We start from the raw sequence: 21,779 nt of genomic DNA on the forward strand, positions 1-21,779 counted from the left end.
TATTCCTCCCAAATGAACAATAACTAAACACCAACCACATGGTTTTTATCCAAAACAACCATTCATTCTATAATCACAATCAGCCTTATAAGCCCACAATCCCCTTATACATCCACATATCCTTTTAATAAAGTAATCCCACATTATTAATAATTCAGATTTCTCTCTTTTGTAATATACTTATGGATTGTAAATTGGTTTTGAAGGTATTTCCCCAGATTTCCACACCATAACTTAAATACGGTAATATAAATGTATTATACAGAATATGCATTGATTTATTATCTAAAATATGTCTTGCTTTATTCAGAATGGTTTTGCATACTTTATTTGTGGTTTACAGCATATCTTGTGGTTGAGGGTTTATTTTATATTTTCCAAATAACATATTCCATATTCCATTAGTTACTGTATTATCAAACATGAACAATACATTTATTACAGTTTTCATCTTTTAATGAAAAAACAGTCATTCATTTTAGTTCACAGTGAATTAACTAATGTTAACAAGCACAACTTTTGATTAATAATGCATTAGTAAATGTTGAAATGAACTAAGATTAATAAATGCTGCAGAAGCATTGCTCATTTTTAGTTCATGTTAACTTAAGTAGTTAACTAATGAACCTTATTGTAAAGTGTTACCAGAAAATCTTTCAAAATCATGAAAATGATTAGTAACTGCACATTTTAGTGGTTAGAAATTGCTCTTTAAAACTGGAATAAATACAATTAATTTAATGGTATAAAAAAACATGCGCGCACACATACATATTCTATTATATACTGTATAAACCTGGAAATATGTTGTAATTGCACTATTGTGATTTCCAGGCCGATTTCAAAACGAATGCTTGTTTTGTCCACCCAGTACTGTATTTTGAAGTGAACTGGAGCACCTCTGGAAGGCTCTCTGGAAAGGCCCCGCTCCTCTCAGTTGGGGTGTGTCAGTGAAGAGCCTCGGGCCACGGCTGTGGGATGGGCCCTGTTGCCATGGAGATGGGTGCTGAACAACAGCACTTATGTGGAGAGAGGATGAGTAATCAGCAGGAAGGGACGGAGACAGAAACTTCTCTGAGTAACACAAAGACAATACATGTGCATTATTACACACTGCAGCTCTGCCATCAATACAGTGTTCATTCAATATTTAATATTCAGCTTTATTAACACTATGAGAACAAAACTTAACAATAATTACATTATTGTCTTCTGCATTATAGCTCTGATGAATCTAATTGGTTCATAATTGATGAATTTTGCACACTGTTATTGACCTGAATTGAATCAATACTGAACTTCAGTAGAGCTGCTTATCGCTTGTTTGATAATGAATGAACTTTACAGAGTTCTTGAGCCGAACTGAATCAACACTATTGTCTCGCTGCAGCTGCTTTATAGCAGATTGTAGATTTGCCTCATAATTTCAGTTTGTGTCATTCTGTTACTTTCCTGTTCAGTACTGTGAAGCTGCTCTGAAACAATCTCTCTTTAGAAATAAAGGTGACTTTAATATGACCCAGTTAGGTTAGTGTGGACAATTAGACAGCATTAAATCAATCTTTCATGAAATAATTGAACACTGTAAAGTCTGTAAATATGAAATATCTGGGATCCGGTTCTAAGATCATATTTTGAATTACCTTTTATTTTTATATTTTCAGTTTTCACTTTCATTTTAGTTTACGTTTTTGGGTTTTGTTGTTGTTTATTAGTTTTTATTTCTATTTACCTTAGGTTAGTTTTTAGTTCTGTTTACATTAGAAATTATTTGTTTTTGTTTTTAAATCTAATATTTTTATTTTATTGTATTTCAATTACCAAAAATAAAAAATATATTTTTGTCAACACTGCAATAAACAGCAGAATGTGACACATCATATTTTGAGTTTGCTTTTATTTTTATATTTTCCGTTTTCACTGTAATTTTATGTGCTTTATGACATTTTCACTAGTTTTTTTTTATTCTATTTAGCTTTATTTAGATTTTATTTCAGTTCAAGTTGAAGTTTTTCTACTAATTTATGTTTTTTTTTTCAATTATAATAGTTTTAGTTAACAATAAAAATAATAATCCAGATCATTTATGACAACATGCCCCACTATCAGATCAGAGTGCTTTTTTTTTCTGGAAAATAATCATAGAAAAATGAAACTGCTATTTAATTGCCATGACTTTGACAACTTCTAGTTTCCCCTAATTCTGAAAATATTTATTTGCTAGTGTTGTAGAACAAAATACTCCCAATAGCCTTTGTGTTCATAAATTAATAAATAATTAGAAGGTAATAAAATGATGCTTCCTACATCCAGCAGGGACATTTGCACTGGAAATCTGAATATAATCCTGATCTGCGGCAGTCAGTGGTTCTTCCAGGTCTGGGACTCCCTCTGTTGGTGATCTTCAGTACAGACACCTATGCTGTTAATCAACTATGAACAATGAGGATTGTTAAAGAGATTAAAAGACAACACTGATCAAAGACTATATGGGTTCACCTGCATCCTATTTGATCAAAGCAATTATCACTAATATATCTGCCACTAAGACCCACTGTAAGTGCAGTTATTGAAGTATTACTGATCAATTACATTTGGAAATGACATTTCTTTGACTTGTTTTTAATTTAACTAGTTATTTTTGTTATATAAAGAAAAATGTTGACTTTTCAAATACCTTTGTGCCAGACCCAAGAAAAATCCATGATACAAATACGAATTATTAAGTGAAATAAACCGTTTTCATATTTATTGTGTGAATATTATTTATATGTATTTTCCATGACAAACTAATTTGCCTCCAACAAAGTTAGAAAACAGTGTCAGTAAAGAACATGATTGATATGACATTGATTGACACGATAAATAAAGCAAAGAAAAACCTGTGATCAGACTATTGTTGTGTAATTTCCAAATAATAGCTATAAAATTATGTTAAACAAATCATAAGAGAGTGTCAATGGCAAATTTTAATGACTTACTTTTGTAATTTGCCATATTTCACATTTCAGAATGTGTCCTTTAGTTTTTTATTTATTCTCACATCTAACATATTGAATAAATATTAATTATAATTATTTATTATTATTATATATATTAATGTTCTGTTTCTTCATGTCACTCCAGACAGACTGGATGATGATCAGATCTCTGTGTGGAGCACTAAAATCTCACTGGATTATTACAATTAATGGCAAATTAATGGTAAAACTGATATTTCCTACTGACACACTACAGCAAAACAGAAATAATTGACTTAAACCCATTTTTTAGCTGGTTAAAATACTAGTGTTATAATAATTTTGGCCACCACTGTATAAATATTAAATATTTATAAAAGCGAATTACATATTCTAAATTAAATTAATAAATGTTAAAAAATTACGTATTTATTTTCACATTCGTTACAAAAATCAACTATTCATCGTTCTTAAAGCTTATTGGCCAGATCTGTAGGCTCTAACACGTTTCATCCAATCAAAACCGCTGAGCGTCACATTGCGTCGGTGGATGACGCAGCGGTGGGTATTTATATGTGAGGGCTCGCCCCGCCCCTTCTCTCCCGATCCCCGGCTGTTAGTGCTGTGAGAGTGCGCGTGTGCTCCGGAGCTTGCCTCGGCACACATTATATAAAAAATAAAAAAATACCAAAAAAATTTTAAAAACTTTTAAAAACTCCAAAAAATCATTTTCTTTCTTTCTTTTTTTTTAAATCGGTGAAGTGAGAGCTGGAGGCCTTGAAACATCTCAACAACCCCGAAAAGATAACGACCTAACGTTAACGGTTTGCTCGATTCGGTTTTTCACGTTTTAAAATTTCAGTTGCCATAAATATTCGTCATTTTAACCGAAACGTTTTAGTCGTCCAGGCGAAGTAATCTTTTAGTCGACGGTTTTCATTGTAAAGGTTAGCTTGACCGCTAGCTATATTCTGACGCAGTTGAGCTCACGCGCTAGCGCCGCTGCGCGAGAAGAGAAAATGAACCCCAGCGCTCCTAGTTACCCCATGGCCTCGCTGTATGTTGGAGACCTGCACCAGGACGTGACTGAAGCCATGCTCTACGAGAAGTTTAGCCCAGCCGGTGCCATCCTCTCTATCCGGGTGTGCAGGGACATGATCACGCGCCGGTCGCTGGGCTATGCCTATGTCAACTTCCAGCAGCCTGCAGACGGTAAATGATGTCACTGACGATAAAAACACGGTGAAAATTAAATGTAGCGTGCTTATGCATCTCATCCACATGCAGCACACGCGTCTTGGTTTGGTTATGAATTATAAAGCGTTGAGGATGACAGCTGCATGCATAGCGCGTGGTGTTGCATGACAGCAGTGACTTGCATGCCGGTCATATTTAGGGCGTGGGTGGGTTGAGAGTGTGCAGCACAGATAACCCCTGTCATGAAAATGGCTTGATCGCATTGATTATGGCTGGCTGTTCTGCCTGCTTTATTAAGGTTTATCACGCTGTTTTCAATGGGTTTAAACATGGTCATGGAGGTGTCACGTGCAGCCCCTCTAATTTAGGTCAGACATGTTCAGTGTGCAATCCGAGAGCTTTTTTGAGGGGGGGATTCAGGTTGCATATATCATCATATATCATGTGGATTCTGGTGGTTGCACAACAAGGGTTAAGAAATGAATTTGGGATTGGGCAAAAATTGAATTAAAATTCAATGTAGGCAGGGACTAAGCAATGTCTATGTAATGAATGTATCAGTTTTATCCTTGGAGTAGTTAATCTGGTTATTCAGATGGACAATTTTATGATTTACATGAGACAAAAATAGGCACTTTTTCCAGTAATGTCAGGGTCATCCATTGCAAATTTAAGGCAATACACCACAGGTCACAATATTAATTCATAGATTTGAGCATATACTCCCCTAGTTGATTAATAACAGTACATGAAGACAGATGTTTTGAATTAAGTTTCCTGAAGTGTTTTAAATATTTCGACTGAGGTGTTGTCTAATTAAATATGAATTTATCTGTCTGTATCGGAACAGAAGTGTGATTGTTGGATGAAGACGGGTCCAAATTTAACTTCATTTCATTCAAATTTTGTTTAACGTTTTACTTTTTATGACTCCAGAAAATACCATATTTTTATTAAATTAAATAAAGTCCATATAAATCTCAAATAAAATTAAAACTGTAAAAACAAAAACGATGAGAGAACTTTTTTTTTTTTTTTTTTAAAGAAATAGATTTTTAAAAAGGTTTCTCCTGGATTAATTTTAGAGTTTTATTATACCGTGTCATACATTCTACAACCCCAGTTCCAGAAGCAATCAAATCAAGAATCTGTGATTTTGTTCATTCTCTTTCACTTTTATTTCATTGACAAAAGTACAAAGAAAAGATTTCCAAAGTTTTTACTGACCAACGTAAATGTATTTTGTAAATATGAACAAAATTCTATGGCTGCAACACACGCCAAAAAAGTTGGGACGGAGGCAAAATAAAAGTGAAAGTTTATAGAATATCCACCTTAAACTGTTTTAAAACGGTTCACAGTAAGCAGGTGAATTGGTAGTAGGTCAAGGTGTCATGTTTGGGTATAAAGGAGCATCTCAGTCTTTGCAAGCAAAGCTGCATCATGGCTCATCACTTTGTGCCAAATTTCATGAGAGAAGTGTCAAACAAATCAAAAATTGCACAGAATTTAGGTCTTTCACCACTTACCATATTTATAATAATGTGGAAAGATTCAGGGAATCCAGAGAAATCTCAGTACATGGAGGGCAAGGCAGAAAAGCTCAGGTGAATATGACTGACCTTTGAGCCCTCAGATGGCATTGCATAAGAAACCATCATGCTGCGGTGATAAATATAGCCACATGGTTTCAGGAGTACTTCGGAAAACCACAGTCATTTACCACAGTCTGCTGCTGCATCAAGAAATGTAACCTGAACATCTGTTACTCTAGGAGAAAGCTATACATCAATTCTATGCAGCAATGCTGCCGAGTTCTCTGGGCCACAGCTCATCTCAGATAGTCAAAGAGACAATTTGTGCTGTACTCCGATGAGACTACATTTCAACTTGTTTCCAAGAAAAATGGATTTCCAGTTCTCAGTCCCAAAGACCAAAGGGACCATCCAGACTTTCATCAGCAACAGATGCTAAAGCAAATGTCTGTCATGGTATGGGGTGCAGCAGAGCAAACAGCATGGGTGACTGGCAGATGTGCAAAGGTACTATTGACATGGAGGCATACAGTCAGGTCCATAAATATTGGGACATAGACACAATTCTAAATTTTTTGGCTCTATACACCACCACAATGGATTTCAAATGAAACAAACAAGATGTGCTTTAACTGCAGACTGTCAGCTTTAAATTGAGGGTATTTACATCAAAATCCGGTGAACGGTGTAGGAATTACAACAGTTTGCATATGTGCATATTTGTAGAATAATAATCATAAATCAAACTTTCACTTTTTAATACTTGGTTGCAAATCCTTTGCAGTCAATTACAGCCTGAAGTCTGGGACGCATAGACATCACCAGACGCTGGGTTTCATCCCTGGTGATGCTCTGCCAGGCCTCTACTGCAACCGTCTTCAGTTCCTGCTTGTTCTTGGGGCATTTTCCCTTCAGTTTTCTCTTCAGCAAGTGAAATGCATGCTCAATCGGATTCAGGTCAGGTGATTGACTTGGCCATTGCATAACAGTCCACTTCTTTCCCTTCAAAAACTCTTTGGTTGCTTTTGCAGTATGCTTTGGGCCATTGTCCATCTGCACTGTGAAGTGCCGTCCAGTGAGTTCTGAAGCATTTGGCTGAATATGAGCAGATAATATTGCCCGAAACACTTCAGAATTCATCCTGCTGCTTTTGTCAGCAGTCACATCATCAATAAATACTAGAGAACCAGTTCCACTGGCAGCCATACATGCCCACGCCATGACACTACCACCACCATGCTTCACTGATGAGGTGGTATGCTTAAGATCATGAGCAGTTCCTTTCCTTCTCCATACTCTTCTCTTCCCATCACTCTGGTACAAGTTGATCTTGGTCTCATCTGTCCATAGGATGTTGTTCCAGAACTGTGAAGGCTTTTTTAGATGTCGTTTGGCAAACTCTAATCTGGCCTTCCTGTTTTTGAGGCTCACCAATGGTTTACATCTTGTGGTGAACCCTCTGTATTCACTCTGGTGAAGTCTTCTCTTGATTGTTGACTTTGACACGCATACACCTACCTCCTGGAGAGTGTTCTTGATCTGGCCAACTGTTGTGAAGGGTGTTTTCTTCACCAGGGAAAGAATTCTTCGGTCATCCACCACAGTTGTTTTCCGTGGTCTTCTGGGTCTTTTGGTGTTGCTGAGCTCACCGGTGCGTTCCTTCTTTTTAAGAATGTTCCAAACAGTTGTTTTGGCCACGCCTAATGTTTTTGCTCTCTCTCTGATGGGTTTGTTTTGTTTTTTCAGCCTAATGATGGCTTGCTTCACTGATAGTGACAGCTCTTTGGATCTCATCTTGACAGTTGACAGCAACAGATTCCAAATGCAAATAGCACACTTGAAATGAACTCTGGACCTTTTATCTGCTCATTATAATTGGGATAATGAGGGAATAACACACACCTGGCCATGGAACAGCTGAGAAGCCAATTGTCCCATTACTTTTGGTCCCTTAACAAGTGGGAGGCACATATGCAAACTGTTGTAATTCCTACACCGTTCACCTAATTTGGATGTAAATACACTCAAATTAAAGCTGACAGTCTGCAGTTAAAGCACATCTTGTTCGTTTCATTTGAAATCCATTGTGGTAGTGTATAGAGCCAAAAATGTAAGAATTGTGTCGATGTCCCAATATTAATGGACCTGACTGTATATTTGAATTGTACAGAGAAATATACTGCCATCAAGATGATGTCTTTCATGGGAAGTTCATGGTTATTAGATCAAGATGGTGCCAGCTACAACAGCGTGGTTTCATAGAGACAGAGTGAATGTGCTAGACTGTCCTGCCTGCAGTCCAGATTTGTCTCCAATTGAAAATGTATGACCAGTCATGAAAAGGAGAATCAGACAACGACGATATCAGACTGCTGACCATCGGAAGTCTTGTATCAAGTGAGATTGGACAAATATTTTGCTCGTAAAACTTTAACAATTAGTATCTTCAATAACCAAACAATGAAACTTGTAATTAAAAGGAAAGTTGATGTGACACAGTGTTAAACATGCCTCTGTCCCAACGTTTTTGGAGTGTGTTGCAGCCATCCAAATCAAAATTTGTCAATTTTACAAAATAAAATTTATGTTGGTCAGTGAAAACATTGAAATTTTTTCTTTGTACTTTAGTCAATTAAATAAGTTTATGAACTTAAGAGAATGAACAGATAACATTCTTGATTTTATGGCGTTTCACAAAACGTCCCAACTTTTCTGAAATTGGGGTATGTATTTGTTATTGTTCCTATTGGTATTTTAAGTATGTATGTTGATTTGTTTTTAAGATAGCATTGTTAAATTATTGTAAACAATGTATTGAAATATTTTATTTTAATCCTAATACTGTTGACTTTGCCATGGATATAGCCATTGCCGCTGATATGGCGTTAAATCGTAAAGAAATAAATAGACACCAATATTGTAATAAAACATGCATTTAAATATGTAGTTTGGAGGTTTTCTTTCTACTAGTCCAAAAGACGTGGATGCAAAATATCCAGAAATATTCAAATTGATGAGTGCGTGAAATAAAAAAACAATGGTTTTGCCAATAGTGTCTTGCCTTAAGTGCTAATCATTTTAGTGGACTCATAATTGTTTTTGCTTCCAGCTGAACGGGCTTTAGACACTATGAACTTTGACGTCATCAAGGGTAGACCTGTCCGCATCATGTGGTCTCAGCGCGACCCCTCTCTGAGGAAGAGCGGCGTTGGAAACATCTTCATCAAGAACCTGGATAAGTCTATTGATAATAAAGCCCTTTATGACACCTTCTCTGCGTTTGGCAACATCCTGTCCTGCAAGGTAAGTCACATACACGCTTTTGAGTGTGCTTTGCAGCGATTTGATGATTGCAGGTTGGATTTTCTTTGTGCACGAGTGCTTCTTTTGGTCCGTGTGTGCATGATTTTATGCCTGATATCCTTTTTCAAGGTGGTTTGTGACGAGAATGGCTCAAAGGGCTACGGCTTTGTGCACTTTGAGACCCAGGAGGCCGCTGAAAGAGCCATTGAGAAAATGAACGGCATGTTGCTGAATGACAGAAAAGTGTAAGTGAGATTTTTAGCATTGTCCCAAACCTGAGCATTAGGTTGAAGGAAAATCGCTAAAACAGCTTGCCAGCTAACATGAGGAGTGGCTTTATTGACTAACAGACTTGATTTGGAATTGAAGTGTGTGGAAGAGTTGGACTAAGTGACATTAAAGAGTTTTTTCTAAAATATTGTAACACAAAATTTAAAGGTATAGTTCAACCAGAAATGGAAATGTACCGAAAAATTATTTTTTTTATTGATTTTTTTTTTTGGGGGAGAACTATTCTTTAAATCAACTTTCTGAAAAACATTTTGGTGTCCATTTTTATATTGCCTAATATATGTTTGTGTAAAGATTGCATGCAAGTGTTATTGCATTATGACAGACTTTGTAGAGTCTACAATCCCAGGTATGATATAGTGCTCCAGGAGGGTCACTGCCAATTATTTCAATAATTTGTCATCAATAAATTGTTCACAGAAGTGCGTTTGAGATACACTACCATTCAATAGTTTGACGTCTGTACAAGATAATTAAATGTGCACTCACCAAGGCTGCATAAATTTATTTAAAAATGCAGTAAAAACAATAATATTGTGAAATATTATTGCATTTTAAAAATCTGTTTTCTATTTGATTATATTTTAAAATGTGATTTATTCCTGTGATGCAAAGTTGAATTTTCAGCATCATTACTCCAGTCTTCAGTGTCACATGATCCTTCAGAAATCATTCTATGCTAATCAAGGAAAAAATCATCACCGCTGAAAACAGTTGTGCTGCTTCATATTTTTGTGGAAACCATGAATCATGATGCATTTTTTGATGAATTAAAAAAAAAAAAAAGGATTTGATGATAAATAGACTGTTTTCCAAAAGAAGAACGTTTATTTGAAATATAAATCTTTTGAAACATTATTGTCTTTACTGTCATATTCAAACTATTTTATATGTCCATGCTGAATAAGTTATTTCTTTCAAAAATGTTACCTAGACTTTTCAATGGTAGTGTATATACTAAACAAACCTGGTTTATACAAGTTAAATAATTATTCCTTGTTAATTGAGTAATAAACTGTGGAAAGCTTTCCTTGTTCATTTCAATTAAAGAAAAATGTTTGGCTTGGCATTTGTTGTATTAATAATGACTAATTACAAACAAAGATATATGGTATATTGTTGAAAAATCCTAAATGTCTTGATAAAATGTAAGTTACGCCAACCAGCCTCTAGAAATAACAGTGGTGTGAAAAAGTGTTGGCCCCCTTCCTGATTTTTTATTTTTTTTGCATGTTTGTCACACTTTAATGTTTCAGATCATCAAACAAATTTAAATATTAATCAAAGATAACACAAGCACAACATGCAGGTTTTGAATGAAGTTTTTTATTATGAAGGGAAAACAAAATCCAAACCCACATGGCCCTGTGTGGAAAAGTGCTTGCCCCCTAAACCTAATAACTGGTTGGGCCACCCTTAGCAGCAACAACTGCAATCAAGCGTTTGTGATAACTTGCAATGAGTCTGTTACAGCGCTGTGGAGGAATTTTGGCCCACTCAACTTGGCAGAATTGTTGTAATTCAGCCACATTGGAGGGTTTGAGCACGAACCGCCTTTTTAAGGTCATGCCACAGCATCTCAATAGGATTCAGGTCAGGACTTTGACTAGGCCACTCCAAAGTCTTCATTTAGTTTTTCTTCAGCCATTCAAAGCTGGATTTGCTGGTGTGTTTTGGATCATTGTCCTGCTGCAGAACCCAAGTTTGCTTCAGCTTGAGGTCACGAAGAGATGGCCGGACATTGTCCTTCAGGATTTTTTGGTAGACAGCTGAATTCATGGTTCCATTTATCACAGCAAGTCTTCCAGGTCCTGAAGCAGCAAAACAGCCCCAGACCATCACACTACCACCACCATATTTTACTGTTGGTATGATGTTCTTTTTCTGAAATGCTGTGTTACTTTTACGCCAGATGCAATGGGACACACACCTTCCAAAAAGTTCAACTTTTGTCTCGTCAGTCCACAGAGTATTTTCCCAAAAGTCTTGGGGATCATCAAGATGTTTTCTGGTAAAACTGAGACGAGCCTTTGTTCTTTTTGCTCAGCACTGGTTTTCGTCTTGTAACTCTGCCATGCAGGCCATGTTTGCCCAGTCTCTTTCATATGGTGGAGTCATGAACACTGACCTTAACTGAGGCAAGTGAGGCCTGCAGTTCTTTAGATGTTGTTGTGGGGTCTGTTGTATTACAAATTTATTAAATGTTTAATTTAGGTTCCAATACAATAGTATATAAAATGAGAAAGTTTAGTAGACTGATTTTAGCATTTGAGGTATAAATGATGATTACGGAGTTTCCAGCAAGAGATTCCTGCCAGACCTGTTTTCTCCATTGTAAGTTAAATGAGTCATATTACGGAGACACTCACCTTTTGTCCTTAATGGCTCTTGGAGCCCGAGCCCCAGTCCCAGTCGTTGAATAGTTAGGGTGATTGGATTAGCATTTATACATTTAAATAGTTATGCTGATTGGATTAGGGCTGGTAACACCTTAGAGTCTGGGGCGGGTTCCTAAACCTGTATACTTAATTTACCTGCTTTGTTCCGAGTGGATCCACCTCTATGTAAATCCCTCCCCCTTGAAATGTATATTGTCTACTGCCATAGTTAGACTTGGATGACTACAGCGACGGACAGCGAGTTCTCAATAAAGAGTAACTTATCCCAAAGTCTCCTGGTCTCTGCTTTGACGAAGGAAAAGTTTCCAACAGGTCTTTTGTGACCTCTTGGATGAGTCAAACACTTTTTCACACAGGACCATGTGGGTTTGGATTTTGTTTTCCCTTCATAAAAAAAAAACCCTTCATTTTAAAAACTGCATGTTGTGTTTACTTGTGTTATCTTTGATTAATATTTAAATTTGTTTGATGATCTGAAACATTAAAGTGTGACAAACATGCAAAAAAATTTAAATCACTTTTTCACACCACTGTAACTGCTTTGAGATCCACTAGATCCTCCTATTAAATGCTCCTAATTTCTATCAGGTTTGTCGGGCGCTTCAAATCTCGCAAGGAGAGGGAGGCTGAGCTTGGCGCAAGAGCCAAAGAATTTACAAATGTGTACATCAAAAACTTTGGGGAAGACATGGATGATGAAAAACTCAAGGACATCTTCAGCAAATATGGTAAGTTCTTTGTAGTACTGCAATTTATACACTGCTATTATCTATTGACTTACACATTACCAAAAGATTTTCCTCATTTGATAAGGTTCTGCCATGAGCATCCGTGTCATGACTGATGAAAATGGAAAGTCCAGAGGCTTTGGATTTGTGAGTTTTGAGAGGCATGAAGATGCCCAGAGGGTCAGTTCAACTTAATGTAGTCAAAATAATTGACTTCCTGACACAAACTTAACCATAGGATGCACACGTACAACACATTAGTTCTGCTCTCTTCTGACAGGCTGTGGATGAGATGAACGGCAAAGAGATGAACGGGAAGCTCATCTATGTGGGTCGTGCTCAGAAGAAAGTGGAGCGGCAAACTGAGCTCAAGCGCAAATTTGAGCAGATGAAGCAGGACCGCATGACTCGCTACCAGGTCAGTGAGGTTGAACTCTGACCTCTGCAGCCTTGTCAAATTCGGTGTTTCCTCCTCCGTGGACCACACTGGCCAAAACGGCTGCAACAGTGAATTTGTAGCCCATGGGCCTCATGTTCCTGTATAGTGGATATTGGGGATAGAAGGGCTATGTACAAATGTTTCTTATTCAAGGACATGAGTTAGACTGTGTAACTGCATTTGGATCTTTAATTTTATTTATTAAATCCAGGGGAAGTGTGTTGTAAGTGCCCTCACAGATGCAGTTCTTCACAGCCGTTTGCTGTCTTTTCAGGGTGTCAATCTTTACGTGAAGAACTTGGATGATGGTATTGATGACGAGCGTCTTCGTAAAGAGTTCTCTCCCTTCGGTACAATCACCAGTGCCAAGGTACAATTGTGAATCCAAAGTTATTTATACACATTCTAGACATTTTCTACAAGAACTAAATGTATACAGTGATGGTCCTACTAAAATTCATTGGATTTAAAAATTGATTGATTTACTTTAATATACTTTCTTAGTCTAATTGTGTATAATTTATCAGTGCATGTTACTGCAGCGCAGAAATGTTTTTAGTTACTGTACTAAAGCCTAAAAATACCATAGCATGTTTCTTCTATGTCTGCAAACATTACATTACATACTTGTTTCTTCAAAAAAACTATTCTACAGCCAGTTATTCCACTTTGAAATGTGTGTTCAGTGTTGGTTTTTGTTTTGGTCTGTGTGACTCCACCCACTGCCAATTTACCCAATAGGATTTTGACCACCAGGGTTAGTTGGCTTTCAGTCACGAAAGCCAACAAACAAACTTGGTCAGAGATCACAGATTCTACCCAACTTACGAAGTCTCGGCATCCATCTAAAAGGCTCTAAGATCAGAGGCTTATTAAAACATGGATAAATCATTTCATCAACTTGTCGCCTTGTCAATTACGCTCGTTAGCCTTAAAGTCTTGCCGATTGTCAACGCTGTAATTTGGCTCCATTCTGGTATAAAATTCCCAGTTTCCACCATTCAGAGGAATAAAATTAATTTGTTTCCCTTGATTTAATATCTTTGCAAATGCCATTTCATGTTGATTTTGTTGCATGTTGCCTTTTAGACAAAAATTGAAGTCTTTCCCATCTTCTGTCACAGGTTATGATGGACGGTGGTCGCAGTAAAGGCTTCGGATTTGTCTGTTTTTCTTCCCCTGAGGAAGCCACTAAAGCGGTGACTGAGATGAATGGCCGTATTGTGGCCACTAAGCCATTGTATGTGGCTCTTGCTCAGCGCAAAGAGGAACGGCAGGCCCATCTCACCAACCAGTACATGCAGAGGATGGCCAGTGTCCGTGCAGTGCCAAACCCCGTTATCAACCCCTACCAACCTGCACCTCCATCAGGATACTTCATGGCTGCCATTCCACAGGTGGGTTGGTTGTCATTTTGCTTAGATTAACATTACTGCTCTTTTTTTTTTTTTTTTTTTTTTTTTTTTTTTTTTCTACTAATGATTTCCTTGCATCACAGGCCCAGAACAGAGCTGCGTATTACCCTACCAGTCAGCTCACCCAGCTCAGACCCAGTCCCCGCTGGACCGCACAAGGCGTCCGGCCTCAGCGTAAGTCAACTTTGTATCCCAGAAACCTGCTTTATTAAATGAATCCAATAGTACTGATTCATACTAATGAAGACATTTAACCTCTTTCCTACAGACTTCCAGAACATGCCAGGCACAATGCGCCCATCTGCCCCCAGACCTCAGACCTTCAACACCATGCGTCCTGCGTCTCAGGTGCCCCGCATGATGTCCACTCAGCGTGTTGGTGAGTAGTTTCAGCCTTTACATCAGGGGTCACCAAACTTGTTCCTGGAGGGCCGGTGTCCTGCAGAGTTTAACTCCAACCCTAATCAAACACACCTGAACCAGCTAATCAAGGTCTTGCTTGGTATACTTGAAACTTCAAGGCAGGTGTGTTGAGGCAAGTTGGCGCTAAACTCTGCAGGGCATGAGGTTTTGGTGACAAAGAATATTCAGAAGTGCTGGGAAAATAAATCGATTCATCGAGAAATGATTCGGCATCGATTCTGAGTTCTTCCTAATGCATAGCGATTCTTTCTCGAGTTGATTAGTTTTGAACAGCAGATGGCACTGCGTGCTTTAGAAACAGCCGCACTCTGCTTGTTTCCGAATCCTTATACACACTTGAACCTAAAATAATCATTCATAAAATTTGAAAAAGTTGAAGCGAATTACAAGGGTGTTCACATTGGGCTGTTTACATTAATCTCGCGTCATAAAAGCATTCTGAGCCGAGGTGAAATTACAGGTACATCTCAAAAAATTTCGTGAAAAAGTTCATTTTTTTTCTTGTAACTTTTCAAAAAGTGAAACTTTCATATATTTTAGATCCATTACATGTAAAGTAAAACATTTCAAAAGTTTTTTTTTAGTTTTAATTTTGGTGATTAGAGCTTACAGCTGATGAAAGTCAAAAATCAGTATCTCAAAATATTAGAATATTTACATTTGAGTTTCAATTAATGACCATCCCTACAGTATACATTCCGGGTATCTCTTGTTCTTTGAAACCACAATAATGGGGAAGACTGCTGACTTGGCAATGATCCAGAAGACGAACATTGACGCCCTCCACAAAGAGGGTAAGTCACAGAGGGTCATTACTGAAAGGTGTGGCTGTTCACAGAGTGCTGTATCAAAGCATATTAAATGCAAAGTTGACTGGAAGGAAGAATTTGGGTTGGAAAAGGTGCACAAGCAACAGGGATGACCGCAAGCTTGAGAGAATACTGTCAAGCAAAGCTGATTCAAACACTTGGGAGAGCTTCACAAGGAGTGGACTGAAGCTGGAGTGCATCAAGAGTCACCACGCTCAGACGTCTTCAGGAAAAGGGCTACCAAGCCACTTCTGAACCAGAGACAACACCAGAAGCGTCTTACCTGGGCTGTGGAGAAAAAGAACTGGACTGTTGCTCAGTGGTCCAAAGTCCTCTTTTCAGATGAAAGTAAATTTTGCATTTCTTTTGGAAATCAAGCTCCCAGAGTCTGGAGGAAGAGTGGAGAGGCACAGAATCCATGTTGCTTGAAGTCCAGTGTGAAGTTTCCACAGTCAGAGATGATTTGGGCTGCCATGTCATCTGCTGGTGTTGGTCCACTGTGTTTTCTGAAGTCCACAGTCAACGCAGCCATCTACCAGGAAATTTTAGAGCACTTCATGCTTCCCTCTGCTGACAAGCTTTATGGAGATGCTGATTTCATTTTCCAGGAGGACTTGGTGCCTGCCCACACTGCCAAAGGTACCAAAAGCTGGTTCAATGACCATGGTGTTACTGTGCTTGATTGTCCAGCAAACTCGCCTGACCTGAACACCACAGAGAATTTATGGGGTATTGTCAAGAGGAAGATGAGATACACCAGACCCAACAATGTAAATGACCTGAAGGCCGCTATCAAAGCAACCTGGGCTTCCATTACACCTGAGCAGTGCCACAGGCTGATCACCTCCATGCCACGCCACATTGATGCAGTAATAAATGAAGCAACAGCCCTGGTGGACATTCCTGCAGTCAGCATGCCAATTGCACGCTCCCTCAAAACTTGTGACATCTGTGGCATTGTGATGTGTGATAAAACTGCACATTTTAGACTGGCCTTTTATTGTGGCCAACCTGAGGCACACCTGTGCAATAATCATGCTGTCTAATCATGCATCTTGATATGCCACACCTGTGAGGTGGATGGATTATCTCGGCAAAGAAGTGCTCACTAACACAGTTTTAGACAGATTTGTGAACAATATTTAAGAGAAATAGGCCTTTTGTGTACATAGAAAAAGTCTTAGATCTTTGAGTTCAGCTCATGAAAAATGGGGGCAAAAACAAAAGTGTTGCGTTTATAATTTTGTTCCGTGTGTGTGTGTGTGTGTGTATATATATTTACAAATAATAAAAGGGGGTTACACCAGATACTGAAAGCAAAGATTCACATACTTTTGCAACGCACAGATATGCAACAATTTATTTATTTTTCTCAAATGACAAAAAATATTTTTCTCACTTGTTTGATTCGGTTCTCTTTGTCTACTTTCAGGACTTATATGAAAATCTGATGATGTTTTGGGTCATTTATGCAGAAATATCGAAAATTCTAAAGGGTTTTAAACATATGTTGGTTGGGAAAACAAAATGTGGGTTTTGTATATTTTGAGCAATTAACTTCATGAGTTAGTTTTTAAACCATAAGTTTGCTTTGTTTTTCAGCAGTTATGAGTTATAAGCTCAGAGGAACTTAATTAATCAACTGATTTGTCAATTGAGTTTGTTACTGGTAATTCTTAGAGTACACATTATTATGAATTACATAATGATATTCAAACAATTTCTTATATATTGAAAAGTTTTGCATCAGTGGTTATTCTGGAGTTCATGTACAACCTCAACATTTCTTGATTTAATAAAGGCGTAAATATAGTAATAACATGGTAATAATACAGTAACAATCAAAACAGACTTTTTTATTTCCCATTGACTCAATACAGAAGCTAGTGATCATATGCAATAGTTTAAAAAATACACAATTAGTTGAAAAAATACACAATGACTTCAGATGACCGGGTCTGAACAGTCCCCAGAATGCAAGAATATTATGCAAATTTTGAATCCATAATGAGGGTTTAATAATTTCAGAGATTATTGCAGAAGAACAATCACCTTACATGTGTGTGCAACATTACTTGTAACAGATGAATGTGATCTTGTCTCCACATCCAAACATGCCCATTATTAATATTGAGTTGTTTCTCTCTCAGCTGCTCAGACTATGGGTCCACGACCCAGCACTGCAGCGGCTGCAGCTTCCGCTCCTCCAGTGCGCGGCGTACCGCAGTACAAATACGCCCCCAGTGTCCGCAGCCCCCAGCAGCACATGAACACATCGCCTCAGGTGGCCATGCAGCAGGTAAGACTATCCCATCACGCCTAAAAGATATGCTTTTGAGTTTACTGTACTCTGTGCTGGGGAGTAACTAGTTACATGTAACAGAATTACGTAATTTAACTACAAAGTAAATGTAATCTGTTAGTTACTATGAAAAATGTGTAATTAAATTAGTTACTTTTGAAATTTTAAGTGATTATGAAGGGGGTTACATCGGAATTTTTTTTTTAATCACATACAGATTTGATTGATTTCTTTCCCAAATTGCATTAATTGCTCTAAAATGTGAGAGCTATGTTTCAGGAGTTTAGGACACAGAATTGGACACGTTTATTCGATAACTGCTTTATTTCTTATTTGGGTTTGTGTGCATGCTTTATTTTTTAAGATTTAAGACCATTGCACACATTGTCCAAAATTTTTGTCCGAAACTTTCGTCCGTCATGAAAAAAATTAAGATTGTTAGAATTAGATTTTCTGCATTTTTCACATCCGTAGCAAGCATTTTGAGGTGTTTTGACAATTCAGAGCCACCGTACAAACGAACGCCAAAATCCAGAATGGCGATGGTCAAGTTCATCCACTTCATCTCGCAGCACAAAGCACTGTATATAGATCCTTGCACACTAAATTCACAGAAATCGGTGGTCGTCTTTTTAATATGTGTCTCTAGTATCGCTAGCAAAGCATCAAACTGAGCCACTGACATCCTGAAGTAAACCTTGAATCGCCCGTGATAATCCCGCTGCTCCTTAATAAGGAGGGGGAATCTCAGGATTGGATGGACTCAATATTTCCTTTCTTTTTCTCTTTTTAAAACAAAAATCATCCTCACTGCTTGAAGACTCAGTCCATGTTGTACTGTTTTGCAAATTTTTTCACAACGGATTAATTAATACGCATCGGACTCAGTGTGCAAGGTTTCTGTGCGTGACAAATGTTTAGGATAACGAATATGAAAAAGTGCTTACGAAAATTTCAGGCTCCGTGTGCAATGACCTTTACTGTTAGATGCCAGTGTTTCCTGTCATAGCTATGCAAAGAATTGTTTTCAGAAACAGTATAATAGCTATTAAACCATATCTTATGATTTTAAATCCGTATTTAACCTTAAAAAGTAAAAGGCAGTGCTAAAGTCTGATTTTGTGGTGGCTGTGCTTTTAAAATTAAATGTTTATAATATTCAAGTAAATAAGAATTTTGAAAGTCTGATTGTAATCAGTGTTGAGCACTACTGTAAGGTTAACCCTGCCTGCTTTAAATGTTTCAAAAGGACTAACAATTTGTTAGAAATTTAGAAAAGTAATAAAATACAGTAATCAGTTACATTACTTTAATAAAGTAATTGAAATAGTTACACTACTTATTACATTTTGAATAGGGTAACTTGTATTCTATAACCTATTACATTTCCAAAGTAACCTTCCCAACACTGACTGTACTCATTTACTCTGTTTACAGCCTGCTGTGCACGTACAAGGACAGGAACCGCTCACGGCCTCCATGCTCGCCGCTGCCCCGCCACAGGAACAGAAGCAGATGCTGGGTAAATAGTGCTGCTTTTCACTGCAAGTTCCTCCCACCACCTGACGAAATGAGGCTAATGTTTAATTTTCCTCTCACAGGTGAGCGTCTCTTCCCACTTATCCAGAATATGCATCCCAGCCTGGCTGGCAAGATCACCGGTATGCTGCTGGAAATCGACAACTCTGAGCTCCTCCACATGCTGGAGTCTCCAGAGTCTCTGCGCTCCAAGGTTGGACTCGTTGCTGAACGCTGTTTTTGTGAACCGCGTAGAATGAAGCATTGGAAGAGGTTTTGTCGACGTGTTTTAATGTTTTTTTTCGACTGTGTGACAGGTCGATGAGGCGGTGGCAGTACTCCAGGCTCACCAGGCTAAAGAAGCCGCTCAGAAAACCGTGACCAACTCTACTGGCGTGCCAAGCGTCTAAGCCAAGGTAACGTGTTCCTTTACGTGTTTTCTCTGCTTGCGTCAAATGTTTGTGTTGGGAACTGCGAGGTCACGATGTCTGTTTTACAGGGGGACACGACCTTGAATCTTCACCGAGAGGAAAAAGAAACATTGAAAAAAACTGAAAACATCGCAAAACATGGAAAACCATATTTAAAAAAAAAAACTTGAAAGAGCCAGGTCTAGAGATAAGCATTCTAGGCCTAGTTAAGGTATTTTAAAAAAGTAACAAAAAAAGGAAAAACGGGCAAAAATAATGTTGGGGGTTTAAAAAAAAAATCCAGAGTATAGGGAATAAACAGCCGTAAAGCATTCCTGCCTTGTTTTATTGCTTTTAAAGCCTGGCTGTGTCATGTTCTCAGTAGGAGAACTGACTGAACCAGCAATGTGAAGTTATCTTAAATTAAAAATATGCTTGCTCAAATAAAGTTCATTAAAAATGTGTGTGTGTCTTTATTTCAGATCTGTTTCAGGGGGATTTCGGATGCTAATAGTGTTGTTTTAAGTTCTTAGACTAGATTCAGTCTCGTAACACTGCACTTTTAAAGGCTCTGTGTGGTTACTGGGAAGAACAAGGGTTAGGAATGCTGGAATGAAAGAGGAAGGTGATGAGTGCCAGAAAGGGAGTGTAACTGCACAAAAAAGGAGAACAAAAACTGCATGGCTGACAAGTAAACCAATGTGAGCAAAGGTCTGAAAAGCTTTTTTTAACTGGGATGTTTATAAAGAAATGGAATGTTGGGATCATTTTAATAAACGGAACCCTATTCTACAGTTCTGTTTTGATGGGACAGCAGGACAATCCTGGTAAAACTTATTTGCTAACGATCTTTTTTTCCCTGTCATTGGAAGCCCTTTTGAAGTTGAGTGCTATGGTTTTCCAATAAGTAGGCTAACAGAAGCAATGTTATTGCTCTGCTGTAAATCTCCTGCTGAGCTCATGTGTGTTCAGAGGTACCTTACTGTTGAATTTATTTTTAGACATTTTAATTTCAAAGAAAGTGCACAGTGCTTCAAATTTCTCTCAAGTTACTGTATGCCTGAACATTAATTTCAAAAGTAGGTCACCGAGATGCTTTTTCAATCTGTCGAGTTGTTTACATAGTTTAGAAGGGTAGGTAATCATCAGGTTGGTCAGCAAGGACATGGACATACTACAAAAGTGCCTTCTCCTTATATGGGTGATCTTTCAAAGAATACAGCTGCACTGTGCTGGAGAATTCTGAAGAAACGTTCCTTAAGAATTCTAGTTTAAATGACGGATTTAGAATTTTTGTGTCACTTAATTTGACTTGAGTTTCTAATAACTTCTAATATTTCTAGTAACTTTTAATATTTAATTTCTCATTTTTTGGGTTTGTCTCCTGCACACTTAACTCTTAAACATTTTTAAAAGCAGGAAAAATCTGTTATATATGGTATCCCCCATATACGCTAAAATATTTCTTATTTCAGTTTCAAATATTTTCAAAGCTGTTCATTTGAAAAATCGTCATATGTTTAATTTACCACAGTTTATATAAATATATATATATTTTTTTGCAATTTGTAACTACATCGCAGCTAACCACATTATGTAGTGTTGAGTTTTGCATGTGCAAGCACTTTTTCCAGGTAATTTTAAATCACATTTAATACGTTTAAGTATACTTTTATGAATTTAATTAGAGTTTCTCCTCCTACATGGAGTAATTAGGGAACACGTCAGGTCCCATTTGTTAATGCAGTACCTAACATTAACCAACGAGCATTACATTTTTTATAGTATTTGTTCATCTTTTTTCATTTTAGTTAAGGAAATCATAACTATTCATTGTTAGTTCATGTTAGCTCAGGTCCATGAAATATTAACAGATACAACTCTTAAATTGTAATATGTTAGTCAGTGCTGAAATTAACATTACGATTAATAAATGATTTTACACTTTTAGGTTATGTTGTCTAATGTAGTTAACTAATGTCAACATATGGAACCTTATTGAAAATTGCTATGTTAAAATGATAATACAGGATCAATATGTTCTCCGGTC

At 37.4% G+C, this 21,779-nt stretch overlaps 1 protein-coding gene across 2 annotated transcripts; it reads left to right on the forward strand.

The window, feature by feature from the left end:
• The first annotated feature begins 3,537 nt into the window (after window positions 1-3,537).
• LOC306847406 (polyadenylate-binding protein 1A-like) lies at window positions 3,538-20,547 on the forward strand. 2 transcript variants are annotated; one of them, XM_079381335.1, is made up of 15 exons: window positions 3,538-4,172; window positions 8,802-8,995; window positions 9,125-9,240; window positions 12,274-12,413; window positions 12,499-12,593; window positions 12,694-12,831; window positions 13,127-13,222; window positions 13,977-14,249; window positions 14,351-14,441; window positions 14,536-14,646; window positions 17,650-17,798; window positions 19,239-19,323; window positions 19,403-19,533; window positions 19,637-19,735; window positions 19,819-20,547. In XM_079381335.1, exons 1-14 carry the CDS (start codon window positions 3,980-3,982, stop codon window positions 19,727-19,729), a joined length of 1,905 nt encoding a protein of 634 aa, XP_079237461.1. In that variant the 5' UTR covers window positions 3,538-3,979; the 3' UTR covers window positions 19,730-19,735; window positions 19,819-20,547. The 2 variants fall into 2 exon arrangements, with proteins under 2 accessions (XP_079237461.1, XP_079237462.1); XM_079381336.1 differs by having other exon boundaries at window positions 3,557-4,202.
• The last annotated feature ends 1,232 nt before the right edge of the window (window positions 20,548-21,779 follow it).

This window comes from Barbus barbus, assembly GCF_936440315.1.
Source record: "Barbus barbus genome assembly, chromosome: 27".
Lineage (NCBI taxonomy): Eukaryota > Metazoa > Chordata > Actinopteri > Cypriniformes > Cyprinidae > Barbus > Barbus barbus.